The 18,401-nt window shown below is 44.4% G+C and overlaps 1 protein-coding gene across 1 annotated transcript in view; it reads right to left on the reverse strand.

Annotated features, from left to right (window-relative positions):
• The window catches only part of LOC138515183 (uncharacterized), a 96,172-nt gene extending 81,714 nt beyond the window's left edge, over nucleotides 1–14,458 (reverse strand). Inside the window, exon 1 of the mRNA XM_069630159.1 lies at nucleotides 14,354–14,458. Coding sequence (XP_069486260.1) covers nucleotides 14,354–14,458 — 105 coding nt within the window. The remainder of the gene's footprint in view (nucleotides 1–14,353) is intronic.
• Nucleotides 14,459–18,401: the final 3,943 nt, after the last annotated feature.

Raw genomic sequence — 18,401 nt, forward strand, 5'->3', positions numbered from 1 at the left:
AGTTAGTTGGCCACAATGCTGGGCAGGCCCACTTTTGTTTGATTGCCCTGTGATCCTTGATTCAGGTGTGTTTAAATTTGGGTTATATATAACTAGGTCTATAGCCCAACCTCTCTGGCTCTCACCTTTTGATAGTGATTATATAATTCTTTTTTAGTATACAGCATTTTTCACTTTGGATCCATAAACAAGATTAAGGCCATCTTAATTTGAATATAGCCATTCTCCTCAAGAATAGATAATCTATCATTTTATAGGTTAAAGTTGTTGTATTGTTCTTGTTTTATGGCCGAATAAGGCAAATCATTGGTATAATATTTTTTTAAGAACTATACATATTTGCACTTCCGCTCTTGCATCTTGCACTTTAGTTGTAACAGTGTTTACAAGGACTACATCATCAATCAGGTTCTTTGATCAAGCGTGCTTTATTACCTTTTCTGTCATAATTAATTGAGAGGTTGTGGGGTGGGGGCCGGTGCATTATCATCCCAAGATTATTTTCATTTGCAGTGTTACTTCCTTGGCATAGAAGGGTGCAGAAGGGATGGGGAAACATATAGCAAAATAAGTTCAAGCAGGGTGTCTAGCGGAAAAATGCATGAAGGTCTCAGGGGATAGATCCCAATCACTTTTGGACTCATACCTGAAAGAAATGGGTGGTAAAATAGAGGAGCAAATTCTTGTAGCAGAACGAGCTTCAGAAGCACTAAACCAACATAATGCTTCCCTGATAACAATTGAGCCCAAAGGAGGCCCTTCTATTCACAAGCAAAACTTAAAGCAGATATTGGACATTTTTGGCTCTGATCAGATAGAGAACATTGTAAATATCAGTGTTCCCAATTCCACAAATGTCTCTAGGGTGCATGAAACCAGCAAGCAGAATCCACAAGCCTTGAAAATGGATAGCCTAAATGTTGATCTCTTCCGATTACTAACTACCCTTGCTACAGTACCAGGTAAAGAACAGGCACATAAAGACCTAGTAATAAGCTTGGAAAAAAACAATTCAAATCCATGGCAGAGCTCTTGGAAGAAATACTGCAGCCTATTATGGACTCTTTAGCAATATTCAAACAAACTATTTTGAATCCTTTGGTAATAATGGATGACATGATAAGAGCTCATAGATATGAGTAACAAAATCCCTGCCTCTCCCCTAGAATCCGTTTTTTCCAAAAACTACTCTTTTACCTAGGTGTGTGATTAATGCTGAACCCGAGCATGGTATCAAGATGGGAAGGCAAGCGCTTCGCGTAAAAAGGCAGATGTCTGCCCGAAAATCCAACACAACCAAGCTTTGATCAATATGACTCTATCTAGAGAAATGCTATAAAATAAAATTGCTCAAGATGGTATGGATTCAGTAAATCTTCCTCCAGTTGTGACCCCCTTAGTTGGAATAATCATGGATGTCTCTACCCTTTCCCATGGTAGTAAATAATTGACTTGTTCTCTGATAAACAAGGCTGCTCATTGGGTGCACACAAATCCCACAGGTCCAGCTAAAGGCCTATGAGGAATATTCATTGCTAGAAGGGTTGGCTGGGTGGGCAGGATTCCCACATCGTTCAAGGGGAACTGCATAGTTAATACCTTTTTGAACTGTAACAGTTTTAGTGCACAGAACACTCCAGCCAGGGACTCTTTCCACTTACAATCAATGTGGCACACAATAAAAACGCTTTATTTTTATTTGAACCCTGGGTTCTTGGTTTGAGCAGGCACCCAACCTGTCTCACACCCACCTTAACAAATACCCTGTGTCACAGTGGGCTATGAACCAGGCTTGTGTGTAACAATGAAATATGTATTAATTTGTAGAACTCAAAGAAAATCAAGCAAATCAAAATTAGGGCAGCAGCCACCACAGTGTGGCAGTGTACATGCACAAATTCCCCAATACCATTACTTCACACTCCTAACATAAGATGCATAACCTTTAAAAGAAACAGAAACACAATTCCTTTTCTTCATATTACAGATAGCACACATGTTAAGCACTCCTCCTGCAACACTTTCCCCAAACACCTGCTGACTAAATTCTTTGTGGATGGAAAGACGTGGCAAGGAGTCAGAAAGAAGAGGGAAAAATCAGCTTGAAACTTCAGCCCACCACCCCAAATAGGAGGCTAAAGAAGAACATTAAAACCTTCAAAAGGAGCAAAATGGCATACTCAGATTTTACTTGTTACTTGTATCTCAGTTTATAGTTGTGGTAGGATAGATATGACGGAAATTTGTGTGGCTGCACTTAAGAGACAAGGAAGCTTACAGACTACTGAACAGGGCACCAAAGCAACGTGACGCAGGTAAGAACATTGATTTTGGGAAGAAAACAATTCAGAAGAAAACACACGCAGCAGAATTGCAACTCTTATTTTACACTGGCTTTAAACTGACAATCAGCTCGGAAAAGGGTCTTAGCTGTCAAAATCGGAAATTGGTTTTTGGATAAAAACAAAGGCACATACCAGACAAAAATTCTGAGGGAAAGAGAATATTCTTAATGGGATTATGTTTGGGTTTTTTATGGTAAAAGCGCAAATCGGAATTTAGGGAAAAGCACAATACATGGTCAAATTCGGTTTTGGTCTCACAATGACAGGTTCTACTGAGGCTATATTTTAATGACTATATTATTAAGGAAAGCTGCTACACGCAAGCAGGTTAATTTCAAATTTTAACTAGCTTGCACTACATACCTCCTTATGGCGGAATTCATTCATTTATTTCAAAATGGTACTAAGGACTTACACAGATAACTGAAATAATTATGAAAAGAATACGCTAACAGATATGGACAAACACAGAATCTTCTAAGGAAAGGTTAACAGATGATACTGGTAATTTGGGATTTTGGATGGGATATTAATATGCTTTGAATAGGATATAAGGGTAAAAGAGTGGTATTTGCAGTTTTTGGGTACTGGGTGATATGCTGCTTACAAGAAAACCTTGAGTTTTGGGAATTCAGACAGCCAACAAGGTCTCTGGACAGAGGGGCCAAGGAATCTGGTCACAGGAACAGCGGGCCAAGAGATCTGGTCACAGGACAGCTGGGGTCTCCTGAATGGGATCAGCTGGGCAAGGTGTGGTCACTGGGCTCTCCTTGATGGGATCAGATGCATTTCCTCCTTTCTCCCTGGATTATTAGGTATGCCTATATCTGGATGGGTGGTTCTGCCTGGATCTGGATGGTCCTGCCTGGATGGAATCAGCTGCCCCTGGATCTGGTTTTTGAGTTTTTGAATTCTTGAATAACCCTTGTGCCTCCCTGTGTCCTGCTTATATAGCCAGAATGACATCATAGAATTTTTCAATCTGGGGGGAAGTAATCTGGATTTACCCCTCTACTGGGATAGGCCAGGCTACTTGTGTTCCCTCCTCCCTCCGGAATATTGGTTCAGGGAAAATTACATCATTTCATGTGTGTGCAATTATGGCTTTCTTTGTTTCCCCAAAGTTACTTTTTACAAAAATAAGTTATGGAGCAAAACTTCAAATCTATACTAGTCACCATCATAAGAAACAGATATAGAGATTCCATATTTCACAGGAAATTGGAGAGTCCGGTCGCCAACTCTGTGCGAGGTAGCATTGCTTTTGGGCACATTTTTACCATTTTTAGGAGAAACATAATAATTAAAATTCTGCAAATGGCTATACATATGCCCACTACTACTGTGCATACTTTCACCAAGTTTTATGTCTGTATCATGTATACTTTAACCCGAAATGCATTCCCCAAGTGCTAGGAACATGTGCTTAGTCTCTTTGGGTTTGTCCATAACTCACATAAAATGCTGGCATAATATAACATCACTGCTTATTCAGGGCATTGGGGGAGATGTCTTAATATAAAAAGTTCTTTAAAGTCAATGGGCCTGATTAGTCACATGTGTGGGCGGTCTTTCAAACCCTCACAATCAAATTGTCTTCCCCTGGGTCAGTCTGACCAAAGGGTTTCCATGATGCCCTTTGAAGCCATGCAGTTGGGACTGGGGAGGGGTGTCAAAGGAAATCACACCTCTTGGGGAAAATGCTAGTTCCCTTGGGTCCTTTGTTCCTTTCTGTAGGGATCCCGGCCAGTCGGACGAGGCTGAGAACATCTGCACTTTGGGCTTTTCATATGCCCATGGGGACTGGTTCACTTGTGGAGGTAATTCTTTTCCCATGGGAGACAGGGCACCTTTGAAGTAAGTGCCTGGGCCAAACCTGTTCTGCTGGTTTCAAAGTTTTTCTTTTTTATCTTTTAACAAAAAGCACATCTTTTTGGGAATAAATATCATACACATTTTATAGCCAGATCCCCATCCCCACATATTTAATCCCATTTATGTGTGCGCACAGTCTGTAATTGTATTTCACCTTTAAACAGCATTCTCCTGATTTGTAAAAGCATGGTTTTACACATGGGTTCATTTTTCTTTTATGTCAAGTTTACAAATGTGGTTTCTGCTGCACACAGTTTCTTGTTCATTAACCTTATGGGGGGCTTTTACAGATACGGTGGGTTTCTGGACACAGTGATATATACTGCCAAGCATTTCTTTGAAATTGACATGGGACAAGAGAGAGAGCTGCACTATTGCTTCCCTTTGCAGTAATTTGAGTGCACTGGTCTATTTCAAAAGGACACCATAGCTGTGTTGACTAAAACAGTAGTCTTTACCTGCGTGTACTTTCTCAGTGAAAATAATGCTGTTCTGGAAGGTGTTGCTTTACTTCAAGGCAATCAGATGAAATACACACGAGGGCTGTGTTTAATGGAACACAACTTTGTGATTTTTAAAATGAAAGGACAAATTGCAATGCTGTTTTGAATGCAGGTCATTTTTCTTGTACTTGATTTGAAGCAAAATAAATGCAGCCATTCTCTGAGGTGACAGTGTTCAAAGCTCGTCACACATGTGCCAGGAAAACAAAACACAGCCGTTTATGTTGAAATGTTAAAATGTGGGTTTGTGATGAAGGGAATTTATGTTAGGGCTGGTAAATATACCCCACAGATTGTTAATTTGACACCATACTTAACCAACTCAAAACTGGCCAAATGTCAACAAAAAAGTAACCTGGATAACAAGAGAAGACTGGTACCACTCCATTCAAACCTCTTCCCCCCAAAAAACATCTTAAAGAATCCACTACCAATTCCCACCATCAGGTTTGCCATTGAAGCCTGTACAGGGGAGGCTTCTTCCAACTTCGTCAGACTGAGCTGCTACATGCAAAAACAAATCCAGAGTCAGGTGTTATTAACTGGGAGTGGTGGACCGGTGAATATGGATAACAGATTTTAAATCCTTTCCACTCATAAATCCTTTCCACTTCAGATGTGGTTGAGTGACTAACTAAGCCACTGTCTCTTGTGCTGGCCAACCCTCCATCTGCTTTGAGGCAGAAAGCAGGCTCATCCAAGGGGGATAGACATCTTCATTCACGTCCCTGCTATTTTGGATATCGCAGGTGCATGTTCTAAGTTTTTAGATGGAGATGTACTGTCTTTCTTAAAGAAGCATGATTTGATCTTGCTTCAAGAAACATGGGCTCCAGAAGATCTGATACTAGATGGGTGCTCGACTTAGGCTACTATGTTTCCAAAAAAAATAGAGTTCACTATTTTGGAGGACAGACCTTTTTTATTAAGGCTCTGCTGAGTTTTACTGCTAAATACAGCACATTTTTTCAGATGTTAATTCACGGTTTTAGTTCTGGGGAAAGTTTGGTGATCGTAAAACAGTCCCCAAAAACTTCCACAATCTACTAGTCTTGCTTCTTTTAAAACGTTTCTGATGGAAAATGTGCTAGACAAATGAAGCCAAATACTCTCTTGATAATAGGGGGAGACTTTAATGTTAAAATTGGTAATGTACCTTCAGCAGATATTTATGATGAAACTGAAGATCTATCTCTGGGTAAACTGGATCCCCAAATGTTATGTGCAAATAAATTTACAATTTTAATGTGGTTAGTAAAATGTCCCTTCTTACAATCTGGGTTTACCTGCTTTTAAAAGTCACCAGGTACCTACAAATATAGGAGCATGCACGGAAGTGCGGGTAAGTGTGGTCTTTGTGGTGTTACTGTGCATTTCATGCAAGAAGCTGAAGAATGTGGTCTTTTTTTCCTCTCTGTTGTTCCATCTACGACTGAGAGTAAGTGGAGGAGTGTTTCTCCATAAGCCCTGAATAGAGCAGAGTGTGTACGTAAGTGCAGGCACTAGTGGTCTTTGGTAGGGTGTAGTGACTGGGGAGTCAGGGCTCCAAACGTAATAAATCATAGAAGTAAGTGCTATTTGTGATATCATTTGCACAACGGACTATTCCTGCTGCAATGACTAGTTTTGTTTTCTGTCTCTGTGAACTCTAAAAACATAACACACGCTGAGTTATAGTTTGCAGCTGGGGGGCGCACTTGTTGATTTCTGCTTGGTACAGTGACTTCTTAATTCATCTTTCAAAATGAGTGGGAAAGGAATATATTTATTGCTCAGCCATTCAGTGCTGGCCTGGGGTGTAGGGTTTTTCCCAAACAAACGTGATGCACAACCTAATGCACACACCCTGGTTGTCCTATGGAAGGAGCCCCCCACTTTTAAAGAGCTATGCAGGGAGTGTACGGAGGAGGAATTGGCTTCAGAAATGTTAACACACTTGCAAGATCCTGCCTCATTGATGTCAGCCAATTTGGAGGAAGTTCAAAGAAAATGACTGTAAAAGCTTAAGCACCTAGAACCTGATAAGCTGACCACCCAATTGCAGGCTATAAAATGACTGACTTTTTTTCCACCGTATGGTACATGTACAGAAATCAGGTATTTAATTCCTAGCTCCTTTCTGACTACTGTGGATCGATCTAGTATCAGCGATCAGAGCATACCTGTGGCAGCTGAGGAAATGGGCTCCTCAGAAATGGCTCCTGTAGCTGTGGCGCCTCAGGATGATATTGGTAGTCGCTGCTATGCTCTCCCACGATGTGAACTGAGCTGATTTCTCTTGACAATAGAAACTCTTTCTCTCTGGTAAATGACACAACAGCTTGATAGAAGTGGATGAAAGGATCAGGCTAACTTCTCCTAGTATATCCTCACTCAACTCTGTTGTGAGCTGATTTGTTCAGCTCTATGATAATATTCATGATGACGTTCGTGCACACATATTGGTTTTAAGTGAAATTAATCTTAAATTGGAACATTTGGAAAACAACCTCACATTCCCCAGGAGACCATGAAGGCAAAGGGAATGGGGTTGGAGGTCCTACATGTAAGGCCTTCACAGGAAAGGAAGTGGCTATACAAATAAACATGAGTACATCCCCCAATCATCCAAACATGGAATTTCTAAACAATCTGTCAAGGAACCATCTGACTGCAGCATTGGGAAAAATGCCCTCCCCTTATCATACATTATTCTCTTCTGGCCCTACTGTGGAACATCAAACGGGATCCCTAAGTCTAAAAAACTGTTTTAATATCATGTAACTCCAGTGTCTGTCAACATGTTGAAACTATTGACAAAAAGACGGGCCTGTTACCCTTTGCTGATTGTATATGAGGAAATAATGAAGGAGCACTAATGAAGGATGGCTCCAAGCCCTGGACAGGGCAGGTGAGTGAGTATGGGGGAATAAATGGGACACAAAGTGGCAGGGTAAGTATCTTCGTGCCTTATGCTAGAATTTGTGATGGGATCATCCTGGAATTCTGGTATATTATTAAACTGCTCTAATGAATTGGCCCTTTTTCATGAAATTCCCTATTTGCGTTTGTTCTCAGCAAAGGATATCAGACTCATGGAGTTTTTTGATGATTATAGAACAGACAGGGAAGCTCTAAAGATCCCCTCCAAGGTGATCCTTGCATTACTTTTAGCGGAGGTAGAATCGCTATGAGCTACGGTTTATGATTTACACTCCAGTACACATTTTCCAAAAGGGGTTGCTTAAAGAAAATTGAAACCTTTGATTACACAGAGGGGAGGGACCATTCGAACTCCCCAAAGATAGAATTAAAGAGTCAAACACAACGGGCAATGCACCTAGGACAGTGAGGTTTACTGAACCTAACAAACAGATTTCAGATGCTAGAGAAGATTGGTTCTGGCTACATACAATGCTGTCAGAACTAAAAGCTATGCATAAACATTGCTCAAAACAAATCACAAGAGAGTCAGGTAGAGAGAAGTTCATCTAGTGAGGATAGCACTTGTATATTTTCTAAGGTGTCTTGGAATGTGAGGGGGTTCAACAAACTCACGTATAATGAAGTTTAGGTTAAGACATTAAGCCGGTACTCCATGGTGTGTTCACAAGAAACCTGTGCAATAAAAAGTGTTTTTGGGATGGGCATCAAAGCTTTCAATAATCATCTGAAAACATGCAAGTGGTAGACCATCTGCAGGGTTATTCATAGCCATTGGCAATGCATTGGGATTAGAGGGAAAGGGCCTCATTACGACCCTTGCGGAAATCGAAAAACGATGGCGGAAATGCAATACCGCCATCGAATAGCGCTCGGTGCGACTATGACCCGTCACCGCAAAGTACGATGCCATTAGCGACACCGTAGTGAACGCCAACGCTAACTGCACCAAGTACGCGCGTGCGCGCCATGCCAAACCGCAAAAACCACCATGGCGCAAGGGTACGCGAATTCCGACCCTAGCGGACATGTACCTAACGCCATCAAGCACGGCGGAAAGTACCATTCCGCCATGGCGAGAAGTACGGCATCGCGAATCAACCGTAAACGGCCCAACTGAGTGCCTGTACACCGCTCCCTGCCCACATAGTACAACTCCCCGTAGGTGCAATGAAGTCACAATGCAACCAGTGAAATGTACAAGACACCCATGCATGCCAACGAACAAATGAATCTCAAGAGGGCCCAATGGGAGCTGCAGGGCACAGATGGCACGAATACAGAAGCCATTCCAATGGACATGACCACAGTCCCCCACCAAGAAACGCACGCAAACACAGGCACCTGTGACCAGCAACATTCCGAAAATCACATCATTCCACCAGTCCACCTGGCTGACCGGCATCTGTTACACAAAACCTAATCCCCCGCCCCTGAGCATGACATCATTCAAACAGTCATATTGGCAGCCCTCATCCCTGACCTCACTGGGCTTCGTAGGCAAACGCGCCCAGCACAGTACCACGCAACTATACTCCGAAGCTGGAACCCAATGCAGATCTCCTCACAATACATCGCTCCCCAAATAGGAACATGCCACATCACTTGCAAAGAAGAACGCTACACGGCCCATATCAGAATAGAAATTTAATGCACAACAAAATCACCAAGGCCATACAGCCATTAGGCCATGAACTCCAAAACACATTTCACCATTGTGGGCTGCATCCGCAAGAAATGACCAGCTACTTCTTGTGTGACGCCCTGTTCCTTCATGGTACACAGAGCCACATTCACGTACGAAAAGGCAACATGGAAGCGCACAGTACCGCAGGGCCGTCCCAATGGGGAGGCACTAGTCCAGCTGAAAGGCCGAAATGTTGCTCCGAGCCACTAGTACTGCGTAAGGGCATGTGGCCCATTGGCGATCGTCCCATAAGATCGTAATGCTGCTCCACTGATTAACACGAAGCAGCAGGTGTCGGGAGTAAAAGCCATCTGCAGGAGTGGCATACAGATGGCAGTGGCAAAAGGGGAGGAGATACCTGTCAACCAAAAGAAAAGAAAAAGAACAGAATGGCCATCAGAACTACATTCGAACAACTCACTTCAATGATCACACTAAATCCACAGCCATATGCATGCTAGCCCACTCCAAAGGATCATCACCACCCCAAAACCACTTGCGACTCATAACTATCTATATCGAGGTGGAAACACCATCACACACGAGTGTACCTGTGCATGCGTCTGTGAAAACACAATCCATCAGATGGGATTGGTAACGTGCATGGACACAAGTGTCTGAGGGCGCGTCAAGACAGGGAGGGCTCAACAAGGCCAGATAGACGATGGTCCCACTATGGCAGCCCTACATCACATAGCGCAGGGGAGGCGGACAGATCCCAAGAAGCCCTGTACATGGCAAACTCTGTATCAAATCATCTGTCCATGCATCCATTCATCATTCCCTCATCCCGGGATAAAAACGCCTGAATATTTACTCACATAACATTAGAAATATCCATTGAGTCTGTGCGTTATGCAGCCTGCAAAATCCACTGTGCCCCAGCCCGTAATTCCAGTGTAGTGAAGTAACATGTATTTGGGAACGTCCGGCCTCATCGTCCACGTCGCTATTGCGCATCCCAAACTATTCATATCAATCATTGCATCCTCGCCATGGCCCCTGTCTCAAGGACATTGAACAATAGAACGTTATATTTGCAGTCAGACCTGTGGGCATCTCCTCGCCGCTAGCTGATAACCGAAAGCGCCGCCCTTCGAATTCCTCATTTGCAACATCACGTCGAAAAGGCATCTGTGGCCGCTTGAAATCACAAATTAATCCATCTAGAGCGGCTGTGTGTGAAAATGGCAACTGCCTTCACTCACAAATGGGACGCCCCGCCCGTCGTTGCAACTCGGTACAGTGATGCATGAGGGCCCACCGTTACTCGAGTACTACGTTCCACTGACCCCTCACAAGTCTGTTCGCGACTGCAAAGATTGCATGTGAAACAATGGGACCATAGCCGAATGAACATATCAACCAATGTTACACGGCCATCGGGTACAAATACATGATTGCAATTGCAAGATGCCATGCGTCGAAGTGCAGCGTTGTGTGCGGGACGTGCTCGGCCAAAGGGGAGAGCAGCTTGCACAGGTGGAATGAATCACCACAGGTGGAGGCCATACAGCCTGAAAACACATAAATTGCACACCCAGTCTCCTCCCACAACCACACCCACTCCGAAATGCTACCGGCAGGACTCGCGATGTTGGCCCTGGGGGACCTGATAGCACTGCAAGTACTCCAACTCCAAGAAGAAGACGAACACCAACTACAACCGGCCGCACGGAGGAGACGCAGGAGGAGGAGGAGGGCAAGGCAGGGCCAGCAAGGGCCGCCAGCACAGCCACTACCACCACGCAGGCAGCCCGCAATCCCACGCCTCCGAGCACATCCGTTCAACCTCACTGATGAGCAGATCCACACCCTCTACCGTTTGGACCGGGACACCATAGCCGCCATCGTGGACATGACACAGGCTGACCTTGTCAGCATGATAGATAGCCCAACCGCCATCCCACCCCTACTGAAGGTGGTGTCTGTACTCCACTTCCTGGCCACAGGCACCTACCAGCACACAGTCGGACAGTTGCATGGCATTTCTCAGCCACTGTTCTCACGGACACTATTGCAAGTGCTCGATGCCCTCCTGCAGCACGCAGACGACTACATCTCTCTACCACGCTCGGAGCAGGAAATTACCAACACAAAAGTGGGATTCCATGCACTTGCCGGCATACCGGGTTGCATTGGTGCCATCGACTGCACCCATGTGGAATTGGTCGTCCCACATGCCATGGAGGCCCAGTACCGCAACCGAAAACAATTTCATTCTCTGAATGTACAAATGGTGTGTGACTCCAACAGGATCATTACACATTGTTGTGCCCGATTCCCTGGATCAACCCATGATTCTATGGTCCTGAGGAACTCTACAATACCACGCTACATGGAGCGACACGCAGGGAACAGATCCTGGCTACTCGGTGAGTCTCATTTCATGCATGATGATGTGGGGTATGTGATTCGGCAATGACCTGGCAGGAAGGGGGGGGGTGTGTGTGCGTACGTAGCAATGGCATTCCACATTATACGTTTATCGTCCACATACAGGTGATGCTGGATATCCACTGAAGAGATGGCTCCTCACACCAGTCCGGAACCCACGGGACCAGCATGAGGAGGACTACAACCATGCCCACCCACGTACCCGTGTAGTCATAGAACAGGCATTCGGCCTACTGAAGACTCGTTTCCGCTGCCTCAGCAGGTCTGGCGGGGCACTCCTGTACCGCCATGAGAAGGTTGCAAAGATGGTGATGGCATGTGTCATGCTACACAACATGTGCGTACGTAGAAATGTGCCCATGCCCCCTGACGCAGAACTGCAAGCACCTGAGGATGGTCATGATGAGGGTGGGGATGTGGCAGCACCTCAAGGAGTCCGCGAGGCACAGGAGGGCCGTGACATTCGTCAGCATCTCATTGATGCATGCTTCTAGCACTCACGCCTGGTGGCTGATACATGGACACGGTACTCGTGGCACTGTGTGTGTCTGGTACATGCACAATATGGACTGTACGCCTATGATGGCCTAGTACACAAAGATCATTGTCCACACATCTCATTGGTTGATCGTGCATTGTTTATGGCATATGTGATATCATGTTGAACACCCTATCGACCCGCCACCCAAGTGAGCCCAACACACCCCCTCCACCCTCCTACCTCCCCCCCGAACACCAGTGTCCAAAGATGCTCATTGTCAGTGGGCAGTCGCTATTGCAAGCCCCCTCTGCGGGTATCAGGGGCACCCCTGCCTGTGGAGCGCAGGTTCCTCCCAGATCTACGTTGGGGGCTGCCCTGGACGGAACTTGCAACGGATGATGTCTCTGCCTGCTCACGTCCATGCATGTCCCTAAGGGTTTGTGAGAGCTCAGTGAGCACACGGCGCACTGCGGCAAGTTCGGCACATACGTCTTTGGACGTCGCATGCAGTTCCCCCCTCAGGCTCTCGGTGCTTCTCTCCATTTGGACTCTCAGGCTCTCTGTACTTCTCTCCATTTGTGCCCTAAGTGTCTCAGTTGATGTTTCTATGTCTGCCTTAGTGCCCCCACATTCATCGGCATGGTCCTTGAGGAGCGTGGCCAGTTGCTGCTGTTGCACGATTAACTGGTCGAGGGACTGTTGCCTCTGCTGGGCCATGGCCATTTGCGGTGGTGTCACAGAGTGGCTGTTCGCCTCATGTTGCCCTGCCACAGGGCTTGTGGGGGATGGCCAGTCGTCGTCTTGTGGGTGCTCCTGCGTGGTATCCTCATGTTGTACGGGATGGGACAGACAGGGGGATTGGGACAGGTCATGGATGGATGTGACTTCGACATCCCCGTCTTCTGTGTCGGAGCATGCTGCCATCAATGGGGTGTCACCTATGGTGCTGCTGCCACCAGAGGCAGTGCCTTCTGTGGCATCCATTGGGGGGACCTGTGGTGCTGCTGTTGTGGGCATGCTGGCTGCTGGGGTGCCTGTTGGAGTCCCCTCCTGTGTGCTGCCACTTGATTTGTGCTGCTGCCGTGTCTTGATCCGTGCAGCTGAGGTGGAGGGTCTTTGGCCGTTGGTCTTGGCCCTCTTTGCAGGTGTGCTGGTAGGGGTGTCCTGAAGCTCGTCGTTTGGATCGGACCCTGTGGTGGAGTAAAGGAGGGCGAGGTATATTAATGGGTCTGTGGGAATTGGAATGGCATTGTATCACATGCATTGGGGTGGTACCTGAGGGTGATTTGGGTCGGGGCCTTGGAGGTGGTTTCATTTGTGTGTGGAGTGAGGGTGCAGTTGTTTGGCAGCCTGCAGTTAGGGTGTGCCTGCTGCACGTGTAGTGGGTGTTTTTGGGGTTTTTAATTATTTATGTATTTATTGTGTGTTTTAAAGTGCGCTATCAGGCCAATGTGTGTGGACGTCCTCCTGGCCATGTGTTGCTGTTGCGCTATGTGGACACATGGTACTTCACATGATTGGACATTGTGGATTTGGCATTGTTTTATTTGGGCCACCTACCTGATTCTTCGGATGTCTGCACTCCTTTCTCCATCCCTCCGACTCCCTCTATACTCTCCATTCCAATGGTGGAGGCACAGATTTCTTCCCAGGGGGTCAACTTGATGGGTGATTCCGATCCTCCCCCGGTGGCTGTGGCAATGTTGCGGTTGGCAGAAAGTATGCTACGGACGCGTATCCGCAGGTCGTCCCATCGCTTTCTGCATTGCTGTGGGTTGCGGGGTGCGGTCCCCACCGCACTTACCCGCTGTGCCACCAGAGCCCATATGGCCTTCTTGTTCGCAAGTGCCGTCCTGGTCATTTGCGTGGAGAAGACGGCGGCGGCATTCTCCTGGAAGGTCTCTGTTAGCACGGTGAGTTCCTCACGGGAGAAGTGGACCTGCCGCTTGCGGTCGCACGCTTTCTTCGCTACTTTTCCCATTTTTCTTGGTTTCGCTAGGGTGGATGACGGGTTGGGGTGTGTCTCAGGGTAGTGTTTTTAGTGGTTGTGTGGATTTTGTGGTTTTATGGGTGTACGGCGGGGTGTTTCCCGTTCCGGGCCCATGTTTTTACTTCCGTTTCCGTATATTTCCGGTCACCGTACTTTCCGGTTGGCGCTCACTGCGGTGTCCGCTAAGATGGGTGGCGGTATTGCACCTAGGGCGCAGTACGGCGGCGGTTTGGGCCGTTTTGGGGTCATTTCCGCCATCGCGGACTTTGCACTTCCGCCATGCCGTGGTGCTCGTGCCCGATGGGTCGGAATGGGCCGCACTTTGCTCCATCGTGCAATGGCGGAAACGCTATTTACGCTGTGGCGGTCCGGTCTGTCACTTTCCGCCAGGGTCGTAATGAGGGCCAAAGTGTGTGTCAGAGGAAATTAGAGGAATATTGGCGGTAGAATTAAGCCTGGTAGTGCAAATTGTGATAATACATGACTACTCAACATATACTGGCATCCGACCCATTTAGACATTCATGATTTCATTGCTTCTATAAATGGTATGTTACAATTGTTTAAAACTACATCTCTGGATGGTAACATCAGTTTAGCAGTAGATTGCAATGCGATACGTCAATTGTCTGGAGTTTGTATGGTGACTAATAAGGATTGGACTTCTGAATATACCAAAAAATAATAATTAGTATGGCTGCAGTATGGGTAATCTGTGCAATGTGTGCAGTTTGTGGATATTGAATAGATATGTTAAAGGTGACATTCCTAGTCACATGACCTGGCATAGAGAAAAGGCTGTAGCCTGGATCGACTATATTTTTCTGTCTGAAAGATTTTTCCATGGGTGTGAGCAGTTTTCTGTTGTTGCCAGTTCAGCCAGTGATCCATGCATGTCAGTTCCTTTCCTGAATGTGATTCTCCAATGCTCTATCATGCACTAGTCTGAAAACCAATCGGAAGAACAATTGTATTGTTTGACGGCCCAGGGTCTTGGAAGGGTTTAATGTTGTGCTGGCACATTTTTGGCAGTCATCCGCATTTGGAACCAAGCAATCAATGTTATCTGTTGCACAATTTCCCAGTTTTATTACTAAGAAACTGTCAGAGCTTTGTAATGGAGATCACTCTCATTCTCTTTCTTGTTGTCTTCATATGTATGATGATAAGGTAGAACATAAGAAAAGAGATATGAGGCATGACATAAAAGTAATATGAGAACAGAAATGTTAATCAACTAAGCAGGCTGAATTGATTAAAAAGGTAAAACAGAAATATCAAAATTGGATGAAGCAAATAGATATATGTTAGTTCAATAAGATGGTGAGTCTATGCTAAACACTTTGATAAAGCATGATGCTAGGATGTGTTGGGTCTTGGTGCAGAATCACGCCTCGCCGGATATGGAAGTGGTATGTAATCCTTTGTCAGAGGATGTGTGGAATACGTAGTTTAGGGATTTATACAAGGATGTTTCTACTCCTTGATCCAAGTTACAAGAGACCTTGGATTTTGGAATTCACAATGGATACTCATTATCATCATAAAAAGTTTATTTCAGAAATTTGCAAAAGTATTTCCATAAAAACAGCATCATCTAGAAATACATAATTGCATAAAAAACATAAATACACATTTTCCTGCCAGATAAAATCATTAAAATACAATACAAATGAATACATCAGTTTCCTAAAGATTTCAACAAATATTTCCCAATGTTTCATATTTTCCTCAAAAATGACAAAAGTGCCCAGCTCACACGAGTAGAATAAGCCCAACTTTCTTATATATTATACGGCCTGTGCTAGCAGCTGTGTAGTTAATGGTTAAGTTGGTCAACCCATAGGAAGATAACTTTTTGGTGCCTTATAACTCTGCCCCCCATTCCAGACGAATAAGTATATGGTTACCTCGGATTGATTCTGTGAAGTTTGGTGAGGTTTCATCGAGGGGGGCAAATTAATAGAGGGGTCACAAAATGTGTGGTTTTCCTCATAGATGCAATGGAAAACAAATTTTGTTCATGAATACACCCAAAACTGCTGGACGGATTGTCACCAGATTTGCAGCAGGGGTGGCGGGTTGGTCTCAAAAGCGTGCTTTTGTAAATTTGGTTTAAATCTGTCCAGTAGTTTTTTTTTTTTAAATGGCCAAAATGTAAGTAAAACAAATGTGTGATATCTGGGTTCGGTCCGCGGACTCACTTCCCTATTTGGTCCGCAGACACCCCTCTGGACCAATTAGGACCCGGCATGATGTCCACAGACTTCGAGAATGCTCGCTGATTGGACGGGGAAGAGTGTCAGGTGTGTCACATTTTTGGAAACGCCCACCATGTTGCATCCACGGACAGCGGCCGGTGTCAGTGGATGTGCACTGGGGAAAAAGTCTGGAAAACACATTTTGGGTTATTTGATGGCCAAAAGAGGGGCTGGAAAGAGTGGGAGAGTTGAATAGAGATGCTATGGAGCTGTTTTTGTAGGTGAATAATGTGGGTGCGGGACAGTGCCGTGATTGAACAGCTTGGAATACACATTTGAGGTTATTTGATGGCTGAAAGAGGACATAGAAAGGATAGGGGAATGGAATGAAGATGATATGGAGCTGTTCTTATATGTGAAAATAATATCTGCAGGTGCGGTTGAGCCAGCAGTCAGTTTTGGTGTCCACGGACATCAATTCAATGGATAGGGGTTCAAGGTGAGTTTTTCTATTTGCAGGTATATTGTGCATACTTGTTATATGGTTCAAAAAGATTGTCCTGGTTGTGGCCAGTGGCCAGATTTTTGGGGGCATGGTCGTAAGCTATGGCCCAAAAATCGGACCACTGGCCACAACTATTATAGTGATATGTGTATAGTAATTATAGGTACTGTAGGGGAGTAGAAAGTATGTGACATTTATGATTGTAGTACAATTGAGGATAGTGCTTATGGAATATGTATTTGTTTACAGTTGGTACAGTTACTTAGTTGTATAAAGTAGTAAAGCTGGAATCTCTGGTTCGTTTTCTGTGAGAAAAAAAACAGAATAGTTTGTTAAGCAGGATAGTTCAAAAGGTTTAATAGCATACAATGTTACATATACATTTACTCTGACCCTCATAAACAGTACATTCTATGTACTATGTTTGGTACAACATTACTGTGTGATGCACCGTTGCTGCACTGACTTCAATAATCATTGGGGCACTGAGAAAAAAATCCATAGAGGATTAAAAAACCACTACAGTTATGTCAGTGTAATAGTATGTTTGTTCGAAGTGTGTTATTGTTGAAAGTAGTTATATACCTGCTGGCGTATTCTAACAACATTAGACTTTAGAAGATGTTTTTTAATAACAAGAATTATGATAGTGCATTTCAAGTTAGTTGTAATTAAGGGTATTTTTAAACTGTTAGATACCTGTTGCCATATTCTCACTATCTTGCCTTTTAAAAGAACTATTGTAGTAGTATGGATGTAGTTAGATACCTGTTGGCGTATTTTAACTGTTTATTGTGCTACAGTTTAGTGAGTAAATTTGAGTTGAAGGAATATTAACTAGGCATTTGTTTGATTTGCTGTTAACCTATTTTTTCAAGTAACAGAGTTGTTGTTACATTCAAACCAACCACTTATTTTTTGACATATGCAGTCTAGTGCCCTGAAGTGGTTGTGGAACCAGTGTGGTATATTATACCTTCTGTTGTGAAGGTTTTCTTGGCAAGAGATACTTGGCCATGTGTGAACCTAGTAAGCCTATAGTTATTTTAGTACAATCTGCATTGTACCTAAGAAGTATTAGTATGACATATTGGCAATATGAGTTGATTTGAATACTGGAAAAATTGTCTGAAATGCAAAAATGGCATAATATGCCATGATTTGCATTCTGCAGAAGCTGGTGAAATGTAGTTGATTCACAATTTGGTGTGGATATATTTACAAATCATTCAAAGATTTCATTTATAGGGATGTTTTTTGTTTCCAGTACTTGTAGTAAGTACATTAGGAATTCTTGAGGATCTTCTTGTTTGTTTATGGTATGGTTTATGGTTCTTGCCTTATACCTGATACACTGTAAGTGCTATCAGGATTATTTGTGGCCTTTCTATGAAGGGCAAGCATTTGCAAACACAACTGTTCCGAGCCGTTTAAGTAAATGTTGTGAACTATTGGTGGCCATTGGACGAGAATAATGATTGTTACATTTGTATAG

This window comes from Ambystoma mexicanum, chromosome 6q, assembly GCF_040938575.1.
Source record: "Ambystoma mexicanum isolate Mex_15411 chromosome 6q, UKY_AmexF1_1, whole genome shotgun sequence".
Taxonomy (NCBI): domain Eukaryota; kingdom Metazoa; phylum Chordata; class Amphibia; order Caudata; family Ambystomatidae; genus Ambystoma; species Ambystoma mexicanum.